At 49.3% G+C, this 23,494-nt stretch overlaps 1 protein-coding gene across 2 annotated transcripts; it reads right to left on the bottom strand.

The window, feature by feature from the left end:
• Positions 1–208: 208 nt before the first annotated feature.
• On the bottom strand, positions 209–17,507 carry ZNF140 (zinc finger protein 140). 2 transcript variants are annotated; one of them, XM_080821562.1, is made up of 5 exons: positions 17,313–17,507; positions 16,986–17,038; positions 14,263–14,389; positions 13,620–13,712; positions 209–3,357 (listed from the first exon to the last, which is right to left on the bottom strand). In XM_080821562.1, exons 2-5 carry the CDS (start codon positions 16,992–16,994, stop codon positions 2,201–2,203), a joined length of 1,386 nt encoding a protein of 461 aa, XP_080677688.1. In that variant the 5' UTR covers positions 16,995–17,038; positions 17,313–17,507; the 3' UTR covers positions 209–2,200. The 2 variants fall into 2 exon arrangements, with proteins under 2 accessions (XP_080677688.1, XP_080677689.1); XM_080821563.1 differs by lacking the exon at positions 16,986–17,038 and having other exon boundaries at positions 17,313–17,500.
• Positions 17,508–23,494: the final 5,987 nt, after the last annotated feature.

Below are 23,494 nucleotides of genomic sequence, written 5' to 3'. Positions count from 1 at the left end.
ACAGTCAGCATGAAAGACAGTTGCCAGCCTCTCACTTGGTGAAAGATTCACCCGTACTTAAAATATACTTAAATGAGGCACTTATTCAAGTACCAAACTGCATATTACCTATCCTAAATGCAAGCTCAGTCCTTAAAAGGAGGCAGATGCTTCCAAGATAAGATACACCTTTAACTGGGACATTAATAAATGGGCAAGGTGTACATGGAGAGTAAAAACATCGTCTGGTTTATTTTGACAAGTACGTGCTTACAAAAGTAATGTTCCCACTGCTAAGTGGATCAAAAGAGGAAAACCACCTTGGCATTTTCCTGCAACATACCTTATGTGTAAGGGCCTACTTAAGCAGGGGGAGCCATATTGTTGCAGTGAACTTAGATTGACCCTGCCCCTCCCAGAGGAACTTCCTTGCAAAGCCTAGATGGAGGGGCGGGTCAGGCCAGGTGAGGACATCCAATCAGAGGGGCGCGCATATATCTACTAGGGTGAATTGAAATTCAATTGGCCGCCCGTGGGTAACCTAGCAGTTTTCTCTGTGTATTGCAATCTCATTGGCTACCTGTGTATCGCCCGGCTAAAAGTGCCTCTATAAAAGTTGGTTTGTGAGGCTAGTAGGGGCAGTCTCTCGCAGTCTCCCTGGAGCTGTAAGAGCTGTCAGGAGGCCTTGCCAGTGCAGCCTCCCTCCGGGGAGTAAGAGCTGTCCCCTGTAGGAGCAGGAGCTGTGAGCCTCGTCGGGAGCGGTCTCGCTGGAGAAGCAACAGCTGTGAGAGCTGTCAGCGAGAGCTGTCAGCTGTAGGAGCCACCGAGGGCTGTCTGCGAGAGCTGACAGCTGTAGGAGTCGTCGAGAGCAGTAAGGGCTGTCAGTAAGAGCTGTAAGAGTCGACGGGAGTGACCTTGCCAGAGCAGCCTCTTTCCGGGGAGCAGCCTTGTCTGGGAAGCAGCCTCGTCGGCAGCAGCCTCGTCTGGAGCAGTCTTGTCCAGAACGGCCTCATCGGGAGCAGCGTCATGGGGAGCAGAGTCTGCGTCATCAGGGCTGTCGTCCTCGTAGTCATCCTCGTCGTCGTCGTCGCCTCTTCCTTGTTGGGAGCGGCCTCGACCAGAGAGCGGCCTCGCGGGGGTCGTCGTGGTTGCCTCTTCGTAAGAGACGGCTCCTACCGGCCGGGTTGGTTTCTGATGCTGGTGCGAAATAAAGCTTTTCTTGACCTTCGCTTTGTATCAGTCTCGTTCCTTTGATCACGGACCCTAACATTATGTACATTTACTTCAAGCTAAAACAGGTCTAGTTACATTCAAGGATAAACATGAGTGAGCATAACCTTAAATCTAAACTCTATGTCAAAGTTAAAGCCATTAAGATACGAAAAATGTTCCTGTGACCATGTACGTTTCTACAAATGCACACTAGTCTTCACTGCTGATGTCAATACTGTGGTATTTGCATTTTCAGAATGATACATGCTATGGAAAAAAACTCTGCAAGTACCAGATTAATTAACTAAAAACCAAATATTTATTCATAGCTTTCTTTTCTGAGTTTGCTTTAAAACAAAAATACCCCCCCCCAAATCCTCCCCCACTCCCTCCAGTAGGACTTCTCAGAACTCAAGATGTTGCCACACTCCTTATGACAGGCTTCTCCCCGGTATAATTCTGCAGTTCTGAAGTAAAGCAGAAAATCACCCTCTATTCAGTTCATTTATAGGGTTGTTTTTTCTCTTGAGGGTATTTTCAGACTTAATAAATGTTGCAGGGTACACAAAAACATTGCCAAATCACTGCATTTGCATGACTTTGCTTCATTAGGAATTTTCTGATGTCCGGGAAAAAGGGAAACAACTCTCGCCCACGCGCTCTGTCCCGTTTGGGCTGACAGATGTGGAGCTGGGGCCAGTTTCCCAACAAAAGCTTCCTCACATTTATTGGCCACGTGTCCTTCCCTGGTAGGAATTTACAAATGTCAAGTGAGGGAATCGGACCAGATGAAGTCTTCTCGGTACTGATTTCATCTTCTGATGTTACAAAAAGAACGTGCTCATGGCTTTCCAACACATTCCCGGGCTTCTATGTTCCAGGATGTTGAATCAAGTATAACCCACCTTCTTCACATTCAACATATTCACTTAAGGCTTCTTTCCAGGAATCCTCTGAAGTCAAAGTAAGGCATTAACTGTTTCTGCTTTTGTTTTGAATCCGTACATTGTTAGGTTTTCTCTGTAGTGCGAATCCCGTTGTGCTCAGTAAGGAATGAGTGATAACTGAACGAGTTCTCATACTCATAGGGGTTCTCTAGGCTGTGTGTTCTCTGATGTTTGGCCAGGTTTGAGCTCCAGCTGAAGGACTTGTTGCACACCTTGCACACATAGGGTTTCTCCCCAGTGTGCGTTATCTGATGCAGAATGAGGGAAAAGCTCCGACTGAAGGTTTTATCACACTCAGTACACGCGTACGGCTTGTCTCCAGTGTGAATTTTCATATGTTGCATAAGGGATGCATGCCACGTGAAAACCTTACCACATTCGTCACACTCATAGAGCTTCTCTCCAGCATGAATTCTCTGGTGTTTAATAAGGAATGAGTGGCAGCGGAAGGCTTTCCTACATTCATTACATTCATAGGGGGTTTTGGTAGTATGGGTGCTCTGATGCCGCGTAAGGTGGGAGGAACGGCGAAACGCCTTCCCACATTCAATGCATTCGTAAGGTTTCTCTCCGGTGTGTGTGATCTGGTGGCGAATAAGTTCTGAGCCACTGCTAAAGGCTTTCCCACATTTCCTACAAATATACTGTTTCTTTCCTATATGAATTCTCTGATGTCGTGTGAGGTTTGAGGCACGGCTAAAGGCCTTTCCACATTCCGTACATTCGTAAGGTTTCTCCCCAGTATGTGTTCTCCGGTGTTCAATAAGGAATGAGAGGTAACTGAATGTTTTGTTACAGTCCTTACACTCGTGGGGTTTCTTTCCAGTATGTATCATCTGATGTTTCACAAGGTTGGAGATCTGGCTAAAGGTTTTGCCACAGTCTGAACATATGTACGGTTTCTCTCCAGTATGAGTTCTCTGGTGTAACACAAGGGAAAAGCGCCGACTAAAGGTTTTTCCACATTCATGACATCCATAGGGCCTCTCCACGGTACTGATACTCATGCGCTGCGACAGTGCTCCTTGATGAGAGGCTGACGCTTGCCGGATACATCCCTGATTTCCTTGCATCTGAGTGTCCTCCTCACATTTCCAGCCTCCTTTCAAACTGGAATATTCAGGGTCTTGGTTTAGAATTCTTTCCACTGCCAAATACTGGGACGGGCCATCTTCATATATGACATTTGGAGAAAACTCTCTGATCTCACCATTTGACTCTGAAAATAAAACAATTTTTTTTCTATACTGAGTAAAGCCACTCCACTTTTTCAACGAGGGATTAAAACACACACACACACACACACACACACACACACACCCCTCAACACTCTATGGCTTTCAAAGTTCTCATATAGACTGAAATCTGAGCAGTATGCCTGGAAATTCAGAAGACATCAGAAGAGAGACGGAACAGGACAGGGAACACCCGGGCGGCTCAGTCAGCGAAGCATCTGCCTTCAGCTCAGGTCATGATCCCAGGCTCCATGCTCAGTGGGGAGCCTGCCTCTCCCTCTGACCCCCGACCCCCCGCTTGTGCTTGCTCACTCTTGCTCTCTCTCGGACAAATAAATAAATAAAATCTAAACCAAAAATACTGTCAGGAAGATAAGTACTTGGGAAGGATGCATTTTCATCTTTCTCAGCTCTACTTAAACTTTATTTGAGGCAAAAAGGACTTGAAAAAGACAATTTCATAATGCTGCTAATAAACTACAAATATTCCTCAGGTCCCATAAAGACATCAGACTGTTCACTTAATGCCTTTGAACATCTGACAGTGACTTACTTTAAATAAGTAAGTAAAAGGAAATGACTGTCTATGATCCTCACTCTTACTCTACTTTGCAAAGTGATAACTGAAGCTCAACTTTGGTGTAACAGTGTCTTTCCATTAAATGCTTTTTTTTTTTTAAGGTGTATTTATTAGAAAGAGTGAGTCTACAAGCAGGATGGGCAAGGGAGAGGGAGAGAATCGGAAGCAAACTCACCACTGAGTGTGGAGCCTGACGCAGGGCTTGATCTCATGATCCTGAGACCATGACCTGAGCCAAAACCAAGAGTTGTACGCTAACCAAATGAGCCACCCAGGCACCCTATCAGATGCCTTTAACAGTCAAACATCGGCCCTGATCTTCACCAGAGGAACAAAACAGTACGACAAATATGAAGAATTTTTTAAAAATATATTCACTCATACTCTAATTCTTAGGAATATGTGGAGGTAAAAGGCCATGATGTATGCAATCTACTGTCTGATCTTTAAGGGGGAAAAAAAATCATATAACAAATGATAAAATGAATGGGGCAAAACATTAGCAATAGGTGAATTTTTTAAAAAAAGATTTTATTTATTTATTTGACAGACAGAGATCACAAGTAGGCAGGGAGGCAGGCAGAGAAAGAAAGAGGAGGAAGCAGGCTCCCCGCTGAGCAGAGAGCCCGATGCAGGGCTCGATCCCAGGACCCTGGGATCATGACCTGAGCCAAAGGCAGAGGCTTAACCCACTGAGCCACCCAGGCACCCCAGCAATAGGTGAATTTGAGTAAAGAGCTTATAGGTATCTTTGTACTATTCCTGAACATTTTCTGGAAGTTTAAAATTATTTCCAAGTAACAACAACAAAAAAATCGTATTTCTCTAAAACACACTTTGACATTTACTTTGCATGGGGGAATTCTATCTTTTATTATCACTGACCTTAAGCTTCTAAGGAAAAGCATATAAATCTATTTCTTTCTTTTTTAAGTTTTTTTTTTTTTTCATTTCTTTGAGAGACAGAGAGAGAATATGCATAAGTAGGGAGGGGCAGGAGAAACAGGCTCCCTGCTGAGCAGGGAGCCCAATGCAGGGCTCAATCCCAGGACCCCAGGATGATGACATGAGCTGAAGGCAGACACTTAACTGAGCCACCCAGGTGCCCCAGACCTATTTCTTTCTTTCTTTTTTTTTTTAATAAATAAATATTTATTTATTTATTTGACAGAGATCAGAAGGAGGCAGAGAGGCAGGCAGAGAGAGAGGAGGAAGCAGGCTCCCTGCCGAGAAGAGAGCCCGATGTGGGGCTTGATCCCAGGACCCTGGGATCATGACCTGAGCTGAAGGCAGAGGCTTTAACCCACTGAGCCACCCAGGTGCCCCAACCTATTTCTTTAATAGGTATCTGAACAAAGAACCAAGAACTATACCTACATGGTAGGCACGTTAACATGAAAGATAAAGGTGGGGAGGCAGTAAAACAATAGTGAAGAAAATGGTCTCAATAGAGGTAAATCAAATTATTTTCCTGGCTCTTCTATAAACCAATTCCATATCTACTGAGCAAATCAGTAAGAGCCCTGGAGATACAAACAGACGAATTCTTTTCGTGAGCAGAACATAAATGGGAAGATAAAGAGGACACAGATGAAAACAACAGTATAAAAAAACAAGATAAGCTCGTCTAGAAAGACTTCACTGCAGAAATTAGTCGGGAACAGAAATACAGCAAGACACAGGAGGTGAGCATAGGTATTTAATGGCATTAGAAAAAGTAAATGGGGCGCCTGGGGCGCTCAGTCGGTTGCATGACTGCCTTCGGCTCTGGTCATGATCCCAGGGTCCTGGGATCGAGCCCCACATCAGGCTCCCTGCTCAGCAGGAAGCCTGCTTCTCCCTCTCCCTCTGCTGCTCTGCCTGCTTGTGTATCTCACTCTTTCTGTCAAATAAATAAACAAAATCTTTTTTAAAAAAAAGAAAAGAAAGAAAGAAAAGAAGAAGTAAAAGTAACTGGGGCTAACTGCAGAGATTTCATATACTACCAGCCATACGGTTTCACAGACCAATCCGAGTAAAAAGCACAACCAAGAAAACCAGGTTCCAAATATGAATAGAATGCTAATTATATATTTCTCACCCCGGTTCGTTTCCTCAAAGTCACCTCCCCCTCCTATCACCTACATGCCTGTACTCTCTTTGGTAAAGGTCAAATGGATCTGATATAACTTAGTTATTATACTGATTAAAAGCCTAAAGGAATACAAGAATTCTTTTTTTTTTTAAGATTTTATTTATTTATTTGACAGAGAGAGACACAGCGAGAGAGGGAACACAGGCGGCGGGAGTGGGAGAGGGAGAAGCAGGCTTCCCGCTGAGCGGGAGCCTGATGGGGGGCGCAACACCAGCACCCTGGGATCATGACCTGAGCTGAAGGCAGATGTTTAAAAACTAACCCACCCAGGCACCCCCTTTATTTTTCTTTTAATGATTTATTTGTTTTAGAGAGGGTGTGTGTGAGTGGAGGGAGGGGCAGAGGGAGAGGAAGAGCAAATCTCAAGCAGACTCCACACCAAACATGGAGCCTGATGCGCGGCTCAATCTCACGACCCTGAGATCACAACCTGAGCCAAAACCAAGAGTCACACACTTAACCAACTGAGCTACCGAGGCGCCCACAAGGATCCAACCTTAATGGAACGGTTCCTATGATAAATCTGCACCTAACATACTCAAAGCAAAACTCAGATGCACTCGCTTTCTTCTTATGGGAAAAAAAAAAAATTCTCTATCACCAATACTTAAGACCACTGAGATAGTACTTAATGTAGTAGAGAGAGAGAAAAAACCCACCAACCTAGAATTGTGTACCCTGAAAAACTATACTTCAAGGTGAAGGAGAAATAAAGGTATTCTGAGACAAAAACCAAGGCAACATGTTACCAGTAGATATGCCTTGCAAGATCCAACATCCATTCATGAAGAAACTCAACAAACTAGGAATAGCGTGGAATTTCCTCAAGTTGCGAAGAACATCAAAAATCCTATAGCTAACATCCTATTAATGGTGAGAAATTTGAAGCTTTCCTGCTAAAACCAAGAACACTGCAAGGATGTTCCTTCACAGCACTGTTTTTGTTTTTTTTTAAGACCTACTTATTTATTTCAGTGAGAGAAAGGAAGTGCAGGGGGAAGGGGCAGAGGGAGAGGGAGAGAAATTCCAGCAGACTCCCACGATGAGTGCAGAGCCTGACATACGGCTCAATCTCACAGCCCTGAGGTCAGATGTGAGCTGAAACCAACAGTGAGATGCTTAAGCGACTGTGGCACCCAGGTGCCGCTCAGCACTACTTTTCAATGCTATAATGGTTCTTAGATAATGCAATAAGACAAGAAAAGTAAGTAAAAGGTATACAGATTGGCAAGGAAGAAATAAAACTTTTTTTGGTAGATGACACTATTATCTATGCAAAGAATCTGAAAAATTTTACCAAAAAAGGGAGTAAGTAATTATAACAAAATTGCAGGATATAAAGTTAATGTATAAAAGTCAGTCTCTCGGGGCACCTGGGTGGCTCAGTGGGTTGGAGCCCCTGCCTTCAGCTTGGGTTATGGTCCCAGGGTCCTGGGATCGAGCCACGCGTCAGGTTCTCTGCTCGGCAGGGAGCCTGCTTCCTCTCTCTCTGCCTGCCTCTCTGCCTACTTATGATCTCTGTCTGTCAAATAAATAAATAAAATCTTTAAAAAAAAAAAAAAGTCAGTCTTTCCCATATACAAGCAATGAACAAAGGAAGGCTGAAACTGAGACATTATTGTTTACATTAGCACACAAAGAATTAAATACTTAGGTAGAATTCTAACAAAACGTACCAGATTTATACGAGGAAAACTACAAAACTCTGTGGAAAGATACGAAGTTAAGAACTAAATGGAGAGGGGCACCTGGGTGTCTCAGTGGGTTGAGCCTCTGCCTTCGGCTCAGGTCATGATCTTAGGGTCCTGGGCTCGAATCCCGCATTGGGTTCTCTGCTCAGCAGGGAGCCTGCTTCCCCCTCTCCCTCTCTGTCTGCCTCTCTGCCTACTTGTGATTTCTTTCTCTCAGTCAAATAAATAAATAAAATTTAAAAAAAAAAAAAAGAAAAGAACTAAATGGAGAAACAAATTCCACGTTCATAGGAGGATTCAATGTTGTCAAGATGTCAGTTCTTCCCAACTTGATCTATAGATACAATGAAATCCCAGAAAGTAATTTTATAGATCTCAACAAAGTGATTTTAAAGTTTCTATCAAGAAGCAAAAGACCTACATTACCTAATGGGATACCAAAGGGAAAGAACAAAGCCATAAGCCTGGCACTACCTGACTTCAAGACTTACTGTAAACTGACAGTAATGAAGACAGTGCAGTACCAGTAAAAGATGAGACATCAGATCAACAGAGCAGAACAGAGAGCTCAGGAACGGAGCTGCCTAATTACACTCAACTGACCTCTCACAAGGCGACAAAGAAAACACAAAGGAGCAAAGACGTCTTCCCAACAAATGCTCCTGAACAACTATGCATCCACAAGCCAAAAATGAATTTAGACACAGACCTTCCACTCTTGACTAAAATTAACTCAAAATGGATCACAAACCTAAGCCTAAAACACAAAATTATAAAACTCCTAGAAGTAACATAGGGGGAACCTAGATGACCTTAGGTATGACGATGATTTTTTAGATACAACAACCAAAGTCATGATCCAGGAAAATAATTGACAAACTGGGCATCATTAAAATAAAAAAGCTCTGCTCTGCAAAAGCCAACATCAAGAGAATGAGAAGACCGGTCACAAACTGGGAGAAAATATGTGCGCAAGACCTGTCTAATAAGACCTGGTACCCAAAATACACAAAGAACTCTTAAGACTCAACAGTAAGAAAATGAACAATATACTTTAAAAACGGGCAAAAGACCTGAACAGCCACATCACCAAAGAATATATACAGGGACGCCTGGGCGGCTCATTTAAACGTCTGCCTTCCACGCAGGTCACGATCCCAGGCTCCGGAGTTCCGTGTCGGGCTCCCTGCTCAGTGAAGAGGTTGCTTCTCCCTTCCCCTCTGCTCCTCACTGCTTGTGCTCTCTCTCTCTGACAAATAAAATCTTTAAAAAAAGAAAAGGAAGAAGTTTAAAAAGAAAAGAAAAGAAATAGGGGCACCTGGGTGGCTCAGTCATTAAGTGTCTGCCTTCGGCTCAGGTCATGATCCCAGAGTCCTCAGATCGAGGCCCACATCAGGCTCTGTGCTCAGTGGAGAGTCTGCTTGAGGATTTCTTTCCCTCTCCCTCTCCCCCTCCCAGTTTATGTGCACACACTCTCCAAAATAAATAAATCTAGAAAAAGAACGAACAGAAAAAACCTCTCCAAATGACTAAACTTTGAGAAGCACAGTGATCTCTTTGTTAAGCTCCTGAGTCTGATACTCAACTGTCTAATGAACTGATAGAGTCAAGTATCCCACAAAGATCCGACACTCGGAAAGTCACAAATTGATATAATCTTCCCCTCCCCTTCAAAGTTGATCATCTTGGGGCGCCTGGGTGGCTCAGTTGGTTAAGCGTCTGCGTTTGGTTCAGGACGTCATCTTGGAATCCTGGGATGGAGTCCCACATCAGGCTCCTTTCTCCCTCTCCCTCTGCCCCTCCCCCAGCTCCTGCTCACTCTCTCTCCCAAATAAATAAAATCTCTGTAAAAAAGAAAAGAGAAATCTATGTTCCCTGCAGCACAGGAATAACCCTTTTCTTCTTTTTCTGTCTGTCTCCTTGTTGCTTGGCTGCAGAGGCAGACACAGAGCGGAGGTCTGCCTTTCTACCCGGAAGACCCGAAAGAGGGGGCCTGAGAGCCAAAAAGGGTAGGAGAGGGAGCTCAAGAAAGTGCTCCCATGAAGTCGTGTATGAAATCCTGAGCTCATCCCTGAGTTGTGCATGCATGGATCTGACCCTATATACCACACTAGAAACTGTGAAAACGGAAACACAGGGGAACCCACTGCCCAGGTGCAGAAAGGCCAGCAGGAGGTGCATATGCAGGACAAATAATGGAGACCTACAAACGCTTTAGAAACAGGACTGTCCTAGGGCACCTGGGTGGCTCAGTGGGTTAGGCCTCTGCCTTCGGCTCTGGTCATGATCTCAGGGTCCTGGGATCGAGTCCCACATCGGGCTCTCTGCTTGGCAGGGAGCCTGCTTCCTCCTCTCTCTCTCTGCCTACCTCTCTGCCTACTTGTGGTCTCTCTCTGTCAAATAAATAAAATAAAATCTTAAAAAAAAAAACAACAGGACTGTCCTAGAACCACGTACATAGAAGAGAGGTTACAACCGATGGCCTCAACTTACCCATACTGACAACCAGCCTAAATACAATGATTGTCTCCAACAGAACTTAAACAAGACCCAAAGTCTTAAAATGTGAAAATCAATGGGTTAAAATTCAAGTTATAGGACATACAGAGAAACAGAAACATTTCACCATCCTGCAGGACAAGACTGCTATAGACAACCCAGCTATAAAACACACTTAAAAGGCATTTATGGGGGTGCCTGGGTGGCTCAGTGGGTTAAAGCCTCTGCCTTCGGCTCAGGTCATGATCCTGGGGTCCCGGGATCGAGCCCCATGTCGGGCTCCCTGCTCAGTGGGGAGCCTCCTTCCCCCCTCTCTCTGCCTGCCTTTCTGCCTACTTGTGATCTCTCTGTCTCTCTCTGTGTCAAATAAATAAAATCTTAAAAAAAAAAAAAAAGACAAGAGAATCCAATACATAAATGAGCAAAAACCTTCAAGAGGCAGCTCACAGATGAGGCATAATCTAACGATAAGAAAGAGGTCACTGTCCCCTGACCCAGCATTCCAGTCCTAGACACAGATCACAGGAAATCCGGCCAGTCTGTGCCAGGATGCAGGGACAATGGTAACACAGCTTGTGACAGCCCTAAAATGCAAACAACCCACGAAGGCCTCGATAATAGAAGAGAGAAATGGGAGTGCTGACTTGCACGATCAAACCAACTACTGGAGTCATACGCAAAATGCGTTAAGCCTTAGAAGTAATTTTGAGAAGCAAAACACAGTACATATGGTATGGACCCGTCTATATGAAGTTCACAAACATACACACCTAAGCTGTAGTGATTAGAAACACAAACACTTGACAAGTCTGTCAAGTAATGAACAGGGCAAGTTACTCCCATTAAAGTAAGGAGAAGTCTGTTCTGGGCGGGGAAGAGGGGATCACACAGAGCGCTCGCAGACACCCGGCAGTGTTCTGCTCACCGACCTGGGTGGTGGTTACGTCAGTACCTTCCAATCATTTGCTAGGCTGCACATTTATGTTTTATGCATTATTTCTGTGTGATACGGCACCTTTCTACAAAAGTTCTGCACTGCAGCCAACAAAGCCAACCGTGCGGCCACCCCATGGAGGGTCTGGTGTGCGACGGTGGCAAACAGTGGCCTCCTCCGTAGTGTACGCGGCCTGTTGCTTATATGTGTTGCCTTACAGGACCCTAGACACAGCCCGTTCTGGTGGACACACATCTGAACTCATGCTGCCCCCAATACAGGCTCCAAACAGGCATGTGGGGTGCTCTTGGGAAACCTCGGGGCACGGTGGCCAAGGTCCACATAGGCCAAATCATGTCCATCCATACCGACGGGCAGAGCAAGTGACGGAGGCCAACACAGGGACAAGTTCCCTGGGGCAGCCGGAAGACCCACATCTCCAAGAAGGGGGACTTTACTCGCTTTAAAGGACAAAAATTTGAAAGCCATGACGGCTGAAAAGCAGTTCAATGCAAATGTCTGCAGGGTCAAACACATCCCTAACTGTGGCCTCCTGGACAAACGATGGGCCCTGTGCTCATGCGAACCTTACCACTGCCCCCTCCTTATTCATGCCCACCAACAAATCCTAATTCCTGTTAAAATAAGGGGGAGGAGGGGTACTAGAATGAACACATAAAAATTGGAAGAGCTGTATTAAAGTTGTGGAGGGACACCCGGCTTGTTCAGTACGTGGAGTATGTGAGTCTTGGTCTCGGCATCAAGAGTACAAGCCCAACGCCGGGCACGGAGATCACTTAAAAAATAAGTGAATAAATGAATGAATGAAAGAATGAATGAAGTGGCGGAATGAGAGACAACTTCTCTACCTTTGTCCTTTATCTCACTTCCCTTGTACATAGTTCTAACAGTTTTGCTGCTCTTACAGGATTGAGAAGAGGACACCGTTCTTCAACTCCTACTGGAAAGGAGAAATCTCCCGGCACGTGCCCCAGTTCAGGACTTCCGCCCACACCCGTTCTCTCCTGCCCTCCTGAAAGTCTCTGCGGCACAGGCGAGTCACGCCCACCACGGCCCTCACAGCGGCAGCTGTTCCCATGGCACCTGCTCCTGCCCCTCATCAGGCTCTGCGAGCCGCTGCTTATGTCCGTGTCAGCACTCCTCCTGCTATCTCAGGGACAGGTCACGTACCGCCATTAGAGGCTTCAGAATCAACTGAAGAACTTGCACAACTTTTCATCGATGTAGAATTTAAGCTCCGTAGATCTTCTGTGTCAGAATCTTCCAGGGTGGGGCCATGGCCATTTATTTTTAAAGAGCTTCACCAGCAATTTTGTTATTAACCCAAGGTAACATCTCAGTCTCATGGCTTCAATTTTTGCTTAATATTAAAATTCCCACATGTACATCTTTAACTGGAACTTTTTCCTACCATATATTCCAACAGCTTGGTGCAAATCCTCACTTGGAAATACCATCCTCTACCTACACCAAGCTTATCTCAAATGAATTCATCACTTTTTCTCCAAAATGGATCCTCTTCCTGTCTTTTACGTTTCTATTACTACTACCCCTGCACATTATCATGTAGGCCTAAAACACCAACTGGAAATTCTTTTCTCCTTATTGCTGAACCGCAAATTTGAGGACATGTAATGTAGTTACTTTCAGACCTATTTTATCTCACTAGGCTATAACTTCTCTGATAGTTACTACGCTCTTATACTTTCTCCTCTTTGTAGCACCTAAAAGAAAGTCTTTTAAATAAATATTAAGAGAGGGACGCCTGGGTGGTTCACTCAGTTAAGCCGCTGCCTTTGGCTCAGGTCATGATCCCAGGGTCCTGGGATCAAGTCCTGCATTGGGCTCTCTGCTCAGTGGGGAGCCTGCTTCTCTCACTGCCTCTGCCTCCCACTCTGCCTGCTTGTGCTCTCTCTCTCTCTGACAAATAAATAAATAAAATCTTTAAAAAGTAAATAAATAACTATTAAGAGAATGTGTGAGTGAATGAATAAACCCATCAACTGACCAAAAAGTAATGAATTAGTCTTTCCAAGATGGTTAAACAGAACAAAGTTTACAGAAGAAATACATACCTTTTAATTTAGGCAACAGAAACATAGGTCAGTTTCAAGAAAGAAAGGGAGGAGAAGTCAAAAAGAAATGAAACTTAGAGCCCAGACAGAGCTCACAATGGAAAGAAAGAACACATCCGTCTGTGAGAAAGCAGGGAAAGGATAAGAGAATTGAAGATAGACTGGTAAGAGGATGCAAAGTGGTTCCTTATGGAGCTATGGACAAGATTTCATAGTCCCCATATGTCTTGTATCTTTAAGGGAAAACTTTACAACCAACATATAAAAGTACTGTTTCTCCCGGATTAGCTGGGTTGTTATTAACTTACTCACCTGAAAACAGATCTCTTCTCACATCTTTCTCCAGCCAGGGGTCTCTCCCTTGCTCCAGTAAGGAAACCACATATGGCTTAGAAATGTTAAGACCTATTTGCAAAAAATGAAATAAATTCAATTATCAGTCCTTGAGTCCCTAGAAGAGGGACATTAAAAGAAATGGCAGATGTAAATATGAGAGATGTCTAAGGATTAGCTGGTTATAATCCATCTTGAAAAATAAAAAACGGGTGATTGGCTGTCTCAGGCAGGAGAGCATGCATCTTGGGTTTTAAGTTCGAGCCCCACACTGGGTGTACAAATTACTTATAAATAAAAATTGTTAAAAAAAAAAAAAGTGGGGCACCTGGGTGGCTCAGTGGGTTAAGCCTCTGCCTTCGGCTCAAGTCATGATCCCAGAGTCCTGGGATCGAGCCCCGCACCGGGCTCTCCGCTCGGCAGGGAGCCTGCTTCCCTTCCTCTCTCTCTGCCTGCTTGTGATCTCTGTCTCTCAAATAAATAAATAAAATTTAAAAAAAAAAAGTAAAAAACAAACAAAAAGAAAACTAACACACCCCCCGTGGAAATATTCAATCAGAAAACCAAGATTCACGAAGTCATCCCAAAGTTCAAATTCTGAGAGAAGGAGGAACACACGTACCCAGTGAGACCAGGTGGCCGTAGTTCTCCAACATCACATGTCTGTACAGATCCCTCTGAGCAGGCTGGAGCCATTCCCACTCCTCCTGGGAGAAGTCAATGGCCACATCTCTGAATGTCACTGACCCCTGAAATGACATACAGGGACACCCAGGCTCCCAAAGACGCTCGTCAAGGAGTAAAGTGAGTCCCACGGCGCAGAGCAGACAATGGACACAAGCAGCAGCAACGGGAGCTTTCAGAATTCTGAGTGATTGGTAAGACTGTAAGTAAGAGCCTAGCTGTTTTGTTTTATTGTATAACTGAAGAAAAACAGAAAACATAAATACAATTTGTCCTGAGATCATTTACAACTTTGTGAAAGATAAAGGAGTATACATGTGAACAACGTCGATTCCTGGCTTTTTGTTGTGAAAGTTCTTAGAATCTTACAACACTAAAGGAATAGTGAAGACAATCCCTTTGTGTGTAACAATGTTTATTTTCCTTAATGGCAGCCCTATTTTAATATGATTTGGCCAAGTTTCTTCCTGGTAACTGACAAGGGAGCAGAAGGCAAGTTGGGGACAAAGCTCAAGCTGACACCCCCAGGTGGGTTCTCCCGAACATTCCTCAGGCACTCCTGGCTGCTCTAAAGCTAAGGGAAAGGAAAACAAGTGGTTCACTGACGGCGATTCAAGTCCTGCAAGACGTGAGTCCCCCTTGGTTCACAAACGTCTTAGTGATTTACAAGAAAAAAGTTTGCTTCTTCTTCTTTTTTTTTTTTTTTTCAAGATTTATTTATTTGACAGAGAGACACAGCGAGAGAGGAAACACAAGCAGGGGGAAAGGAAGAGGGAGAAGCAGGCTTCCCACCAAGCAGGGAGCCCGATGTGGGGCTCGATCCCAGGGCCCCAGCATCATGACCTGAGGCGAGGCAGATGCTTCACCGACGGAGCCCCCCAGGCGCCCCAAGAGAAAAGCATTCTTACCAATAACCTAACTTCTGGAAGGAAACTCACAACTGTCTCAAGGACAATCACCTTGACAATGGCAAGGCCTCCAATATCTTGTAGGTCCTCTTTAGCATACGAAAGTTCTTTTGAAACCCTCCCTTTTGGGGCCCCTGGGTCATTCAGTTGTTAATCCATCTGCCTAGGCTTAGGTCATGATCCCGCCTTGGGCCCCTGGCTCCAAGGGAAGCCTATTTCTCCCTCTCCCTCTGGCTGTCTGTCAAATAAATAAATAAAATCTTAAAACAACAACAAAACAAAACAAAAAACCCTCCCTTTTCCTTACCTCCCCCAACTCCCCCGTATGTCATCAGTCACCCCTCACAGCCTCCATGCAGAAGCTCTTTCTGCCCATGGGTCCTGCCCCTGGGTTTTAATAAAGTCACCTTTTTTGCACTAAAGACGTCTCAAGAATTCTTTCTTAGCCGTCAGCTCCGGCCCCCACCTACATTCAAAAACTTCATCAGTAAGAACTGACTACAGCAGACAGCAGCAGCACCCCTGAAAAGGGGCATGCACTCAAGTGCACCACAGCTGTCCCCACTCCCGGAGAAACAGCTGTGAAACTGAGGGGTAACCTGAGCAGTGTCACAGACAAGCAGGGTGAGCAGCCAAGCGATAACGACTGCCCAAGAAAGAAATGCAACACCTCCCGGGACGCAACCCAAAGCTTTTCCCCTCAGGGCCTGGGGTAACAATAAGCCCCATTTTGCAGTCTGGCTTTGCCCGGCTTAAATAATCCACATGATCATTAAGCATGGACAGAAATTTTAAAAGGTACCAAACTAGTACGACCCCAGGTGTAGGGTGGTTATATTTTACAGTTTAAAAAAGTTGTTTCGGGGCGCCTGGGTGGCTCAGTGGGTTAAGCCTCTGCCTTGGGCTCAGGTCATGATCCCAGGGTCCTGGGATCCACCCCACACTGGGCTCTCTGCTTAGCGGCCAGCCTGCTTCTGCTTCTCCCTCTGCTGCCCCCCAGCTTGCGCTCTCTAATAAATTAAATATTAAAGAAAAAAAAAAAGTCCCCTCTGCCCGTCCTCCCTCTCCCACCAAAAAAACGTAAATGTTAAAAGATTATCGACAAATAAAGCTCTTTCCCAAACGGTGGACTCTGCAGCGCAGACGGAAACGGCACTCCCCAGCAAAACTCGGGGAGCTTCTGGATCTGGAGACAAGCAGGACACGAAGTCGAGAAGTGGAACTGAAAGGAGGGCCCCCGAGTCAGGATGGTCGCCGTTCATCCCCACGGCGGGGGAGCGGCACTGCCGCAGGTCGCGCTCCCCCGCGCCATCCGCCGCCCCGAGACGGGCGTGCGTCGGAATCACTGGGAAGTGACTACGGAAGCACAGCCCGGAGCCGCACAGCCAGGGCCGCCGGTCCAGAAGGTCCGGGCCGGAGCTCGGGGCAGTCACCCCCCGGAAGCTCCCCGGTGACGCTGACACTGCTGGTCCGGGGACCCCACCGACACAGGCGCCGGAAGCAGGCGCCTGACAAAAACACGGGGGTAAGCCGGCAGCCGTGGTCCCAGCTCTGGGGAAAGGAGGCGCGCCGTCCCCGCCGGCTCCCCGGCTGCCCGGAACCCCGCCGGCGCGGAGAGGGCTTCGCGCGCACCGCTCACGCCCCCGTCCGTGCGAGCGGCCGAAGGGCAGCCCGCGGGCCGGGGGCTTTCGGAGAGCGCCGCCCGGCCTGAGCGCGCGGCTGCGTCCGGCAAGAAGGGGACGGGGCGGCTTACCTGAGGCATGGCGCGCGGCCGGCGCGGGGTCGACGGGACCGGGACACGCAGAGCTGGCACGGAGAGAACGAAGCCCTGAGCGCGGGCCGGCGGGCCGACCTCGCCCCCACAGGGGCCCCTCCGCCCCCCAACCACGGCGTGCGTCCGGGGAGCCCGGAGCTGACCCACAGCCCCGCCACCCCTCCGCCTTCTACGGGTCACAGGACGGCGCGCTTCCTCGGCGCCTCTGGCCCGGTGGGCGAGGCGGTCCCGAGCCCCGGACGGAGCCTTCGGCCCGGGCCCCCCCGGAAGCGAGCGCGCGCGGGCAGGGAGGGCCGCTCTACATACCCGGGGCCGATGCGAGCCCGACTTTCGCCTGTGCGTCCGGGGACCCCGCCGCCAGACTCGCGCAAACTCCGCCTGCCCGAGCCTCGGCGACCGGACCCCTGACCAGGCCGCGGGCCTCGGACGACTACACGTCCCAGGACCCACCGCGGCACCCGGGTGAGAGCGGGAGAGCTGCCCTCACGCACGACGACTGCCGGAACGCCCCGCGCCTGCGCACACAGCGCCGGAGCCGGCGGGCCTCAGACAACTACACGTCCCAGGACCCACCGCGGCACCCGGGTGAGAGCGGGAGAGCTGCCCGCACACGCGACGACTGCCGGAACGCCCCGCGCCTGCGCACACAGCGCCGGAGCCGGCGGGCCACAGACGACTACACGTCCCAGGACCCACCGCGGCACCCGGGTGAGAGCGGGAGAGCTGCCCTCACGCACGACGACTGCCGGAACGCCCCGCGCCTGCGCACACAGCGCCGGAGCCGGCGGGCCTCAGACAACTACACGTCCCAGGACCCACCGCGGCACCCGGGTGAGAGCGGGAGAGCTGCCCGCACACGCGACGACTGCCGGAACGCCCCGCGCCTGCGCACACAGCGCCGGAGCCGGCGGGCCACAGACGACTACACGTCCCAGGACCCACCGCGGCACCCGGGTGAGAGCGGGAGAGCTGCCCGCACGCACGACGACTGCCGGAACGCCCCGCGCCTGCGCACACAGCGCCGGAGCCGGCGGGCCTCAGACGACTACACGTCCCAGGACCCACCGCGGCACCCGGGCGGGGGCGGGAGAGCTGCCCGCACGCGCGACGACTGCCGGAACGCCCCGCGCCTGCGCACACAGCGCCGGAGCCGGTGCGCGCGGTGGTCCCAGGAGCCCCCGCGGCCCGGCTGTGAGGGCCCTCCCACCCGGGGACTCCTAGAGCGCCCCGCAGGGAGTTAACGGCGCCTCGAGACAAATACCCTTGGTCTGAGTTACGACTCCCAGAAAGCCTCAGGCCCACAGCCCGACACCTCGCGCCTAACCGGGAGCGCCTGCGGCCGCAACGCTTCCGTGAGAGACCCGCGGCAGGGACAGCTGTAGTAGACCGAGTCCCCGCGTGAGGGACTGCGGTCCCGAGAGACTGGCGCGTCCGGGCCGGCGACGGCCCCCTTGGGTCGAGCCCAGACGCTGCAGTCCCGGGGCTGGCCCCGGCTCCTCGTTCTCCCGGCTCCGAGCCGCCCTGAAGCCCTCCGGAAAGAGCAGCTGGAATGGCGGCCCCGCCGGAACGACCCGGGAGCTCCTTTCCCCCCTGCGCCGCGGGGGAGATGTGGTGGCCGCCCCGCCCCGCCCGGAAAGAGCTCGGGGCCCCGGTGGGGCGGGAGGAGGAACCGTCCACCCAAAGGTGCAGGTGCGCTGAGAGGCGGCCCACGGGGACGGGGAGCACGTAGCCGGTGGAGGGGGCGGCCTGGGCGAAAATACTTGCAGGCAAGAGAGAAAGTCCGTGATCGAAAGTGGAAGGAGCGGAGGAAGAAGGGAATCCGCGGCTGGTCCATCCCAGGGCCCCGGGGTCGTGACCTGAGCCGGAGGCAGTCGCCCAACCCGCCGAGCCACGCAGGCGCTTTATTCTTCATAGCAAAAATTACCAATCCAGGTGTCCATTAACAGGGGAGTGGGGAGGGGCGCCTGGGTGGCTCCGTGGGTTGGGCCTCAGCCTCCGGCTCAGGTCAGGATCCCGGAGTCCTGGGATCGAGCCCCGCATCGGGCTCTCTGCTCCGCGGGAGGCCTGCTTCCTCCTCCTCTGCCTGCCTCTCTACGTGTGATCTCTGTCAAATAAACAAATAAAATCTTTAAAAACAACAGCAGGTGAACGGGTGGACAAACTGCGGCAGAGCCCTACAATGGAATGGCTATGAAAATGGCTAAAGAAAAAAGAAAATGCCCCCAATAACATGACACCGCGTGAAGGAACCAGGTACAAAGGGTTACCAGGTGTGCGACTCCATTCATACGAAACTCTAGGACCGATAAGAGAGACCAGTGGTCGGGGTCAGTGGTGGGAGTGAAACCTGACCGTGGGGAAGTGCCGGCGCGGCGGGGGTGGTCGTGACGCACGCATGGCCGTTTAGCAGAACCCACGGCGCTTCACCTCAATATTAAATAGGTACATTTTGTCTAACTTTCATCAATAAAATTTACTTCTAAAATGTGGTTTTGAAGAAGGAATGAAAATGAATAGACTAAAATTTGTTAAAGGAACACCAAAAACAAAGCAAAACCAAGTAGCACGCCTAACACCACAGAAGGCAGCAATTGATCAGAGAGGCTGGCCCGGGGTTAGGCGTAGGGCCCGCAACTGCTGTAGCAGAAGTAGGGCCGGAAGGTGTCGGGGAAAGCGCACGAGGTCTTAGAGGCCCGCCATCAGTGCCATTTTTAGAAGTTCAGTGACCGGAAGAAAGCCAGGACGTCCCTTCAAGGTAAAGGGCAAGTTAGTCAAGTCCACCCTGCACACCACACCGAGGGACAGTGCCTCGTGGGCCTCTCTCAAGTTGGAAGGCAGCCTGATCGCACCCGGGCAGGGTTCCCCACTGCAGTAGTTAGTAAAGCTTCCCATTTCGAGTGGCACCTGGAGCAACAGAGCTCCGCGGCAAGCACGGGATGGGTGTGAGGCGTGCTCCGGCGGAACTCCCCAACAGCAGAGGTCTAGCTGTGGGAGAAGCACCCGAGGCAGATCAGGACACTGTCGGGCGTCTCACAGCTCCCAAGAGCTCTAGGGCTCTGTAGCAAAGCCCGGTTTCTGGGAAAGAAAACTTATTGAAAAGCAGAGTCTTCCACACCACAGGGCCCTCACGGAGCCCGCACACTTCCCCGGCATGTGATTTTGTAACTGGTGCTGGATGTAACGTGAGGTTTGTTGATGGCTGCTGAGTTCATTGTATTGTGGAACGATTCATCTGGCGTCAGGCCCTGGGGAGCGCCTAAAGCCCAGCGCAGAGGAAGTAACTCAGATGCGTCCTGTATCGTCTAGAAAGGACCACAGATTCACGGGAGCCCCCCAGTTTGTGGAGCCCCCAAGAGAACCCTTGCCAGTGGTCAGAGCTATGAGCAGTGCCCTGAGGAGTTTGCGTAACAGATGGAGGGACGGCTGGAAGCACGGAGACGCACAGATATCCCGGCAGAGGTGACTCACTTGGCTGGTTGGTAGGATCCTGAGGGGAACAAAGCCAACAGGGACGAGGAAGTCTGAGGGAAAGGCAATATGGTTGAACTCTGCACTCGGGCAGTGGCCATGAAGCAGGTGGAATTTTATATCTCACATGAATGCCTAGGAGAGTCAGAGAAGGCAAACGGGAGCAGTGTGACTCTTGCGCATACTGGCTAGCTTCAGGTCCAGTGGGCTATTTGAAGGCAAAGCAAGTATAATAATGGGGTCCTGGTCAAGGTGAAACCCTTGAGTGTTATTCGGTTACCCGGAAGCAGTCAGCCTGACAGATGGTAAGATGGTCTATTGATGATTCCTCAGTTTACAGCATGTACTTGTGACCCAATTATTGGGTCTATACTTAAGGATTTCCAGCTTCTATGTTTTTGATTATAGAGATAAGATTTTCTAAGCTGTCCATCTGTTTTGGCCCTGTAGACCCCAGGATCAATTAGTCACTTCCAGAGTTGCCTGCATGGACAGCAGTTCCAATTACCATCCTGACCTTGAGCCTACTGCAGTAACCCTGCCATCTTGTCTCCCTAAATTAAATTCTGCTACTAGGCCTGTTCTACCACAGAACCCTGGAGTCTCCTTTCATATCAGGAATCTGACTTTGGGGTACCCTTTGCCCCAAGCACAGCAATTAGCACGTTTTTACAGGATGCTGGTGCTCCTCTTACCCACTAATTTCTCAGTGCCCCTCTTGGAGGTCAAGATTGGGGAAACTGGTGAGTGGATTACCCATAACAGACCTACAGCATCATATTTCCTTAAATCCCTATATTATACCAAGAAGTTCCTGGCCTCCTGCCTTTGTGTTGGCCTCTGTCCAGGATTTCAGAAAATCAACTGAACACAAACAAAGATACTGATGGCTCAACAAAATCAAGATCTTGTTCATTGTAAAAGCTGACAAATGGGAAAATTTCTGCCAAGACGGAATTAGAATAAAAGAATTCTCAGGGGCATCTGGGTGGCTCAGCTGAAGCATCCGCCTTCGGCTCAGGTCATGATCTCGGGGTCCTGGGATGGAGCCCCGCGTCGGGCTCTCTGCTCAGCAGGGAGCCTGCTTCCCCTTCTCTCTCTGCCTGCCTCTCTGCCTACTTGTGATCTCTGTCTGTCAAATAAGTAAATAAAATCTTTAAAAAAGAGAGAATTCACAAATATAAATGAAAAATTCAGTGTAACTACAGAGGAGATCCAGAGTCAGCATCTATAATTTGATGTCCGTAAATGTAAATTGCCGCAGACAACAGCCTACCAAAACTCCCTGAATCATATGTATAAAGCAAAGCGAGTCACATGCTATCTTCCACAGTAAACTGCTCACCTCCTCAGGGCTTATCACCTTGTCCCTGGAATGTACATGGGGTATCAGGGCCTCCAACGTGCCAGCCCCTTCTCCACCATCTCACTGGATGGGCACGATTTCACCGGTACCAGACTATGTGCAGCTCGCCCGCACCTCTGCAGACTGTGATGGCAGCCCTGGGGCAAACCGTGATGTGTGATGTGGTCTGCTCCATGCTGATACGGACATCTGATCTCTTCCCGAGTGGGATAAAAAGAATGCATTTATCGAATCAAAGGCTGCATCCTGTGTACCTGAGGGCATATAAATCTACTTTAGAAGACAGTGCAAGGTCTGCAAGCCAGACCATTACTTGGTTGAACTTGTCTGCAGTCTATAGTCCCTGTGGTCTGTAGGGTTTCCCGGGCTCCTAAAAGGCCTGAACTACTGAACTAGACAGCAGTGTGAGAGGCACTCTACCAACATATCTCAAAGGTCTAGAGGAGCACTACTCTCTGGCACTCCCTCCCGTCCAAGTGCAGTGCTGTTTTTGATGTACTATCCTCTCTGGGAGTACGTGTCAGAGGCCTCCATCTTGCCTTCCCCACTACAGTGACCCTCAGCCAAAGACCAGGGATCCAGAACAGGAGTTAATCCAATCGCCAAGAATGCCAATCTGTCCGACAGTACAGAATCTTTCTCACGGGGCTGATTTCGCTACTGCCGTTAGTGAATGTCCAAAACAAGGAAACCAGAGCTGAGCCCCCCAGTACAGCACCGTTCCCTGGGACTTGGTGTCAAGTTGGCCATTTTGGCCAGAAAGGCCACCATTCTCACAATAGAATGCATAACCCAGGTAGGGGTTTTCTTTCCTGCCCACAGTACCTAGGCCAGCGCCACTATCCAAAGATGACGAAACAGGGACGCCTGGGTGGCTCAGCTGAAGCATCCACCTTCGGCTCAGGTCATGATCTCGGGGTCCTGGGATGGAGCCCCACGTTGGGCTCTTGGCTCAGCAGGGAGCCTGCTTCTCCTTCTGCTGCTCCCCCTGCTTGTGTGCTCTCTCTCCCTCAAATAAAAATCTTTTAAAAAGTGCAGGGGGCGGGGGGGGTCACTTACAAAATGATTGAACAGGATAGGACCTCTCATACACTGTCTCAGGCCAGAAGAACAACTCTGCTGCAAAGCGGGGGGTGGGGGGGGAACATGCCCACCACAAAAGGCCACTCTGGCTGTATCACACAGCTCACCTTCCGCAGCGCGCTGGAATGGCCTCGCGAGGGTGCAGCGCACGCCCAGTTCAAAAGGGGTACTCTGTAGGGACAGGGTGCCATCCTTCCAAAGGCAGCTTGGGAGCCAGGTAAGACCTTCTGCAGTGCTGTGTCCCCAGAGCGGAAGACACGGGTCTGTGTACCACCACCACCACCGATTACCTCCAGGGACATGGTGCTTCCCATACCCACAACTCCGGACTCCGCAGCGTTACAGGTCTTGATCCCCAAAGGGAACAACTTTTCACCAGGAGACAAAGCAAATTTTCTACTTAACTGCCAGCTACAGGTACCGCGTGGGCATTGTGCTCCAGCGGGCCAGGAGTCCCTCTTTCTGCAGGGCTTCCTGAGGCATCGCAAGGAAGAGGGCGCGGGACAACTTACACAACAGGATGAGGAGGAAAGAATGGATTCTGGTGATCCGCACAGGTGCTGCTTGAATC

Source organism: Martes martes (assembly GCF_963455335.1).
Source record: "Martes martes genome assembly, chromosome: 13".
Lineage (NCBI taxonomy): Eukaryota > Metazoa > Chordata > Mammalia > Carnivora > Mustelidae > Martes > Martes martes.
This window is presented reverse-complemented; position numbering and strand designations above follow the sequence as displayed.

What these genes read in the sequence shown, in the direction of transcription:
- ZNF140 (XM_080821562.1), bottom strand. An exon ending in CGGCCACCTGGTCTCACTGG is followed by an intron (nt 13,713 to 14,262) that starts GTACGTGTGTTC and finishes TTTTGCAAATAG; the next exon opens with GTCTTAACATTTCTAAGCCA. An exon ending in GAGAAGAGATCTGTTTTCAG is followed by an intron (nt 3,358 to 13,619) that starts GTGAGTAAGTTA and finishes TTTTATTTTCAG; the next exon opens with AGTCAAATGGTGAGATCAGA.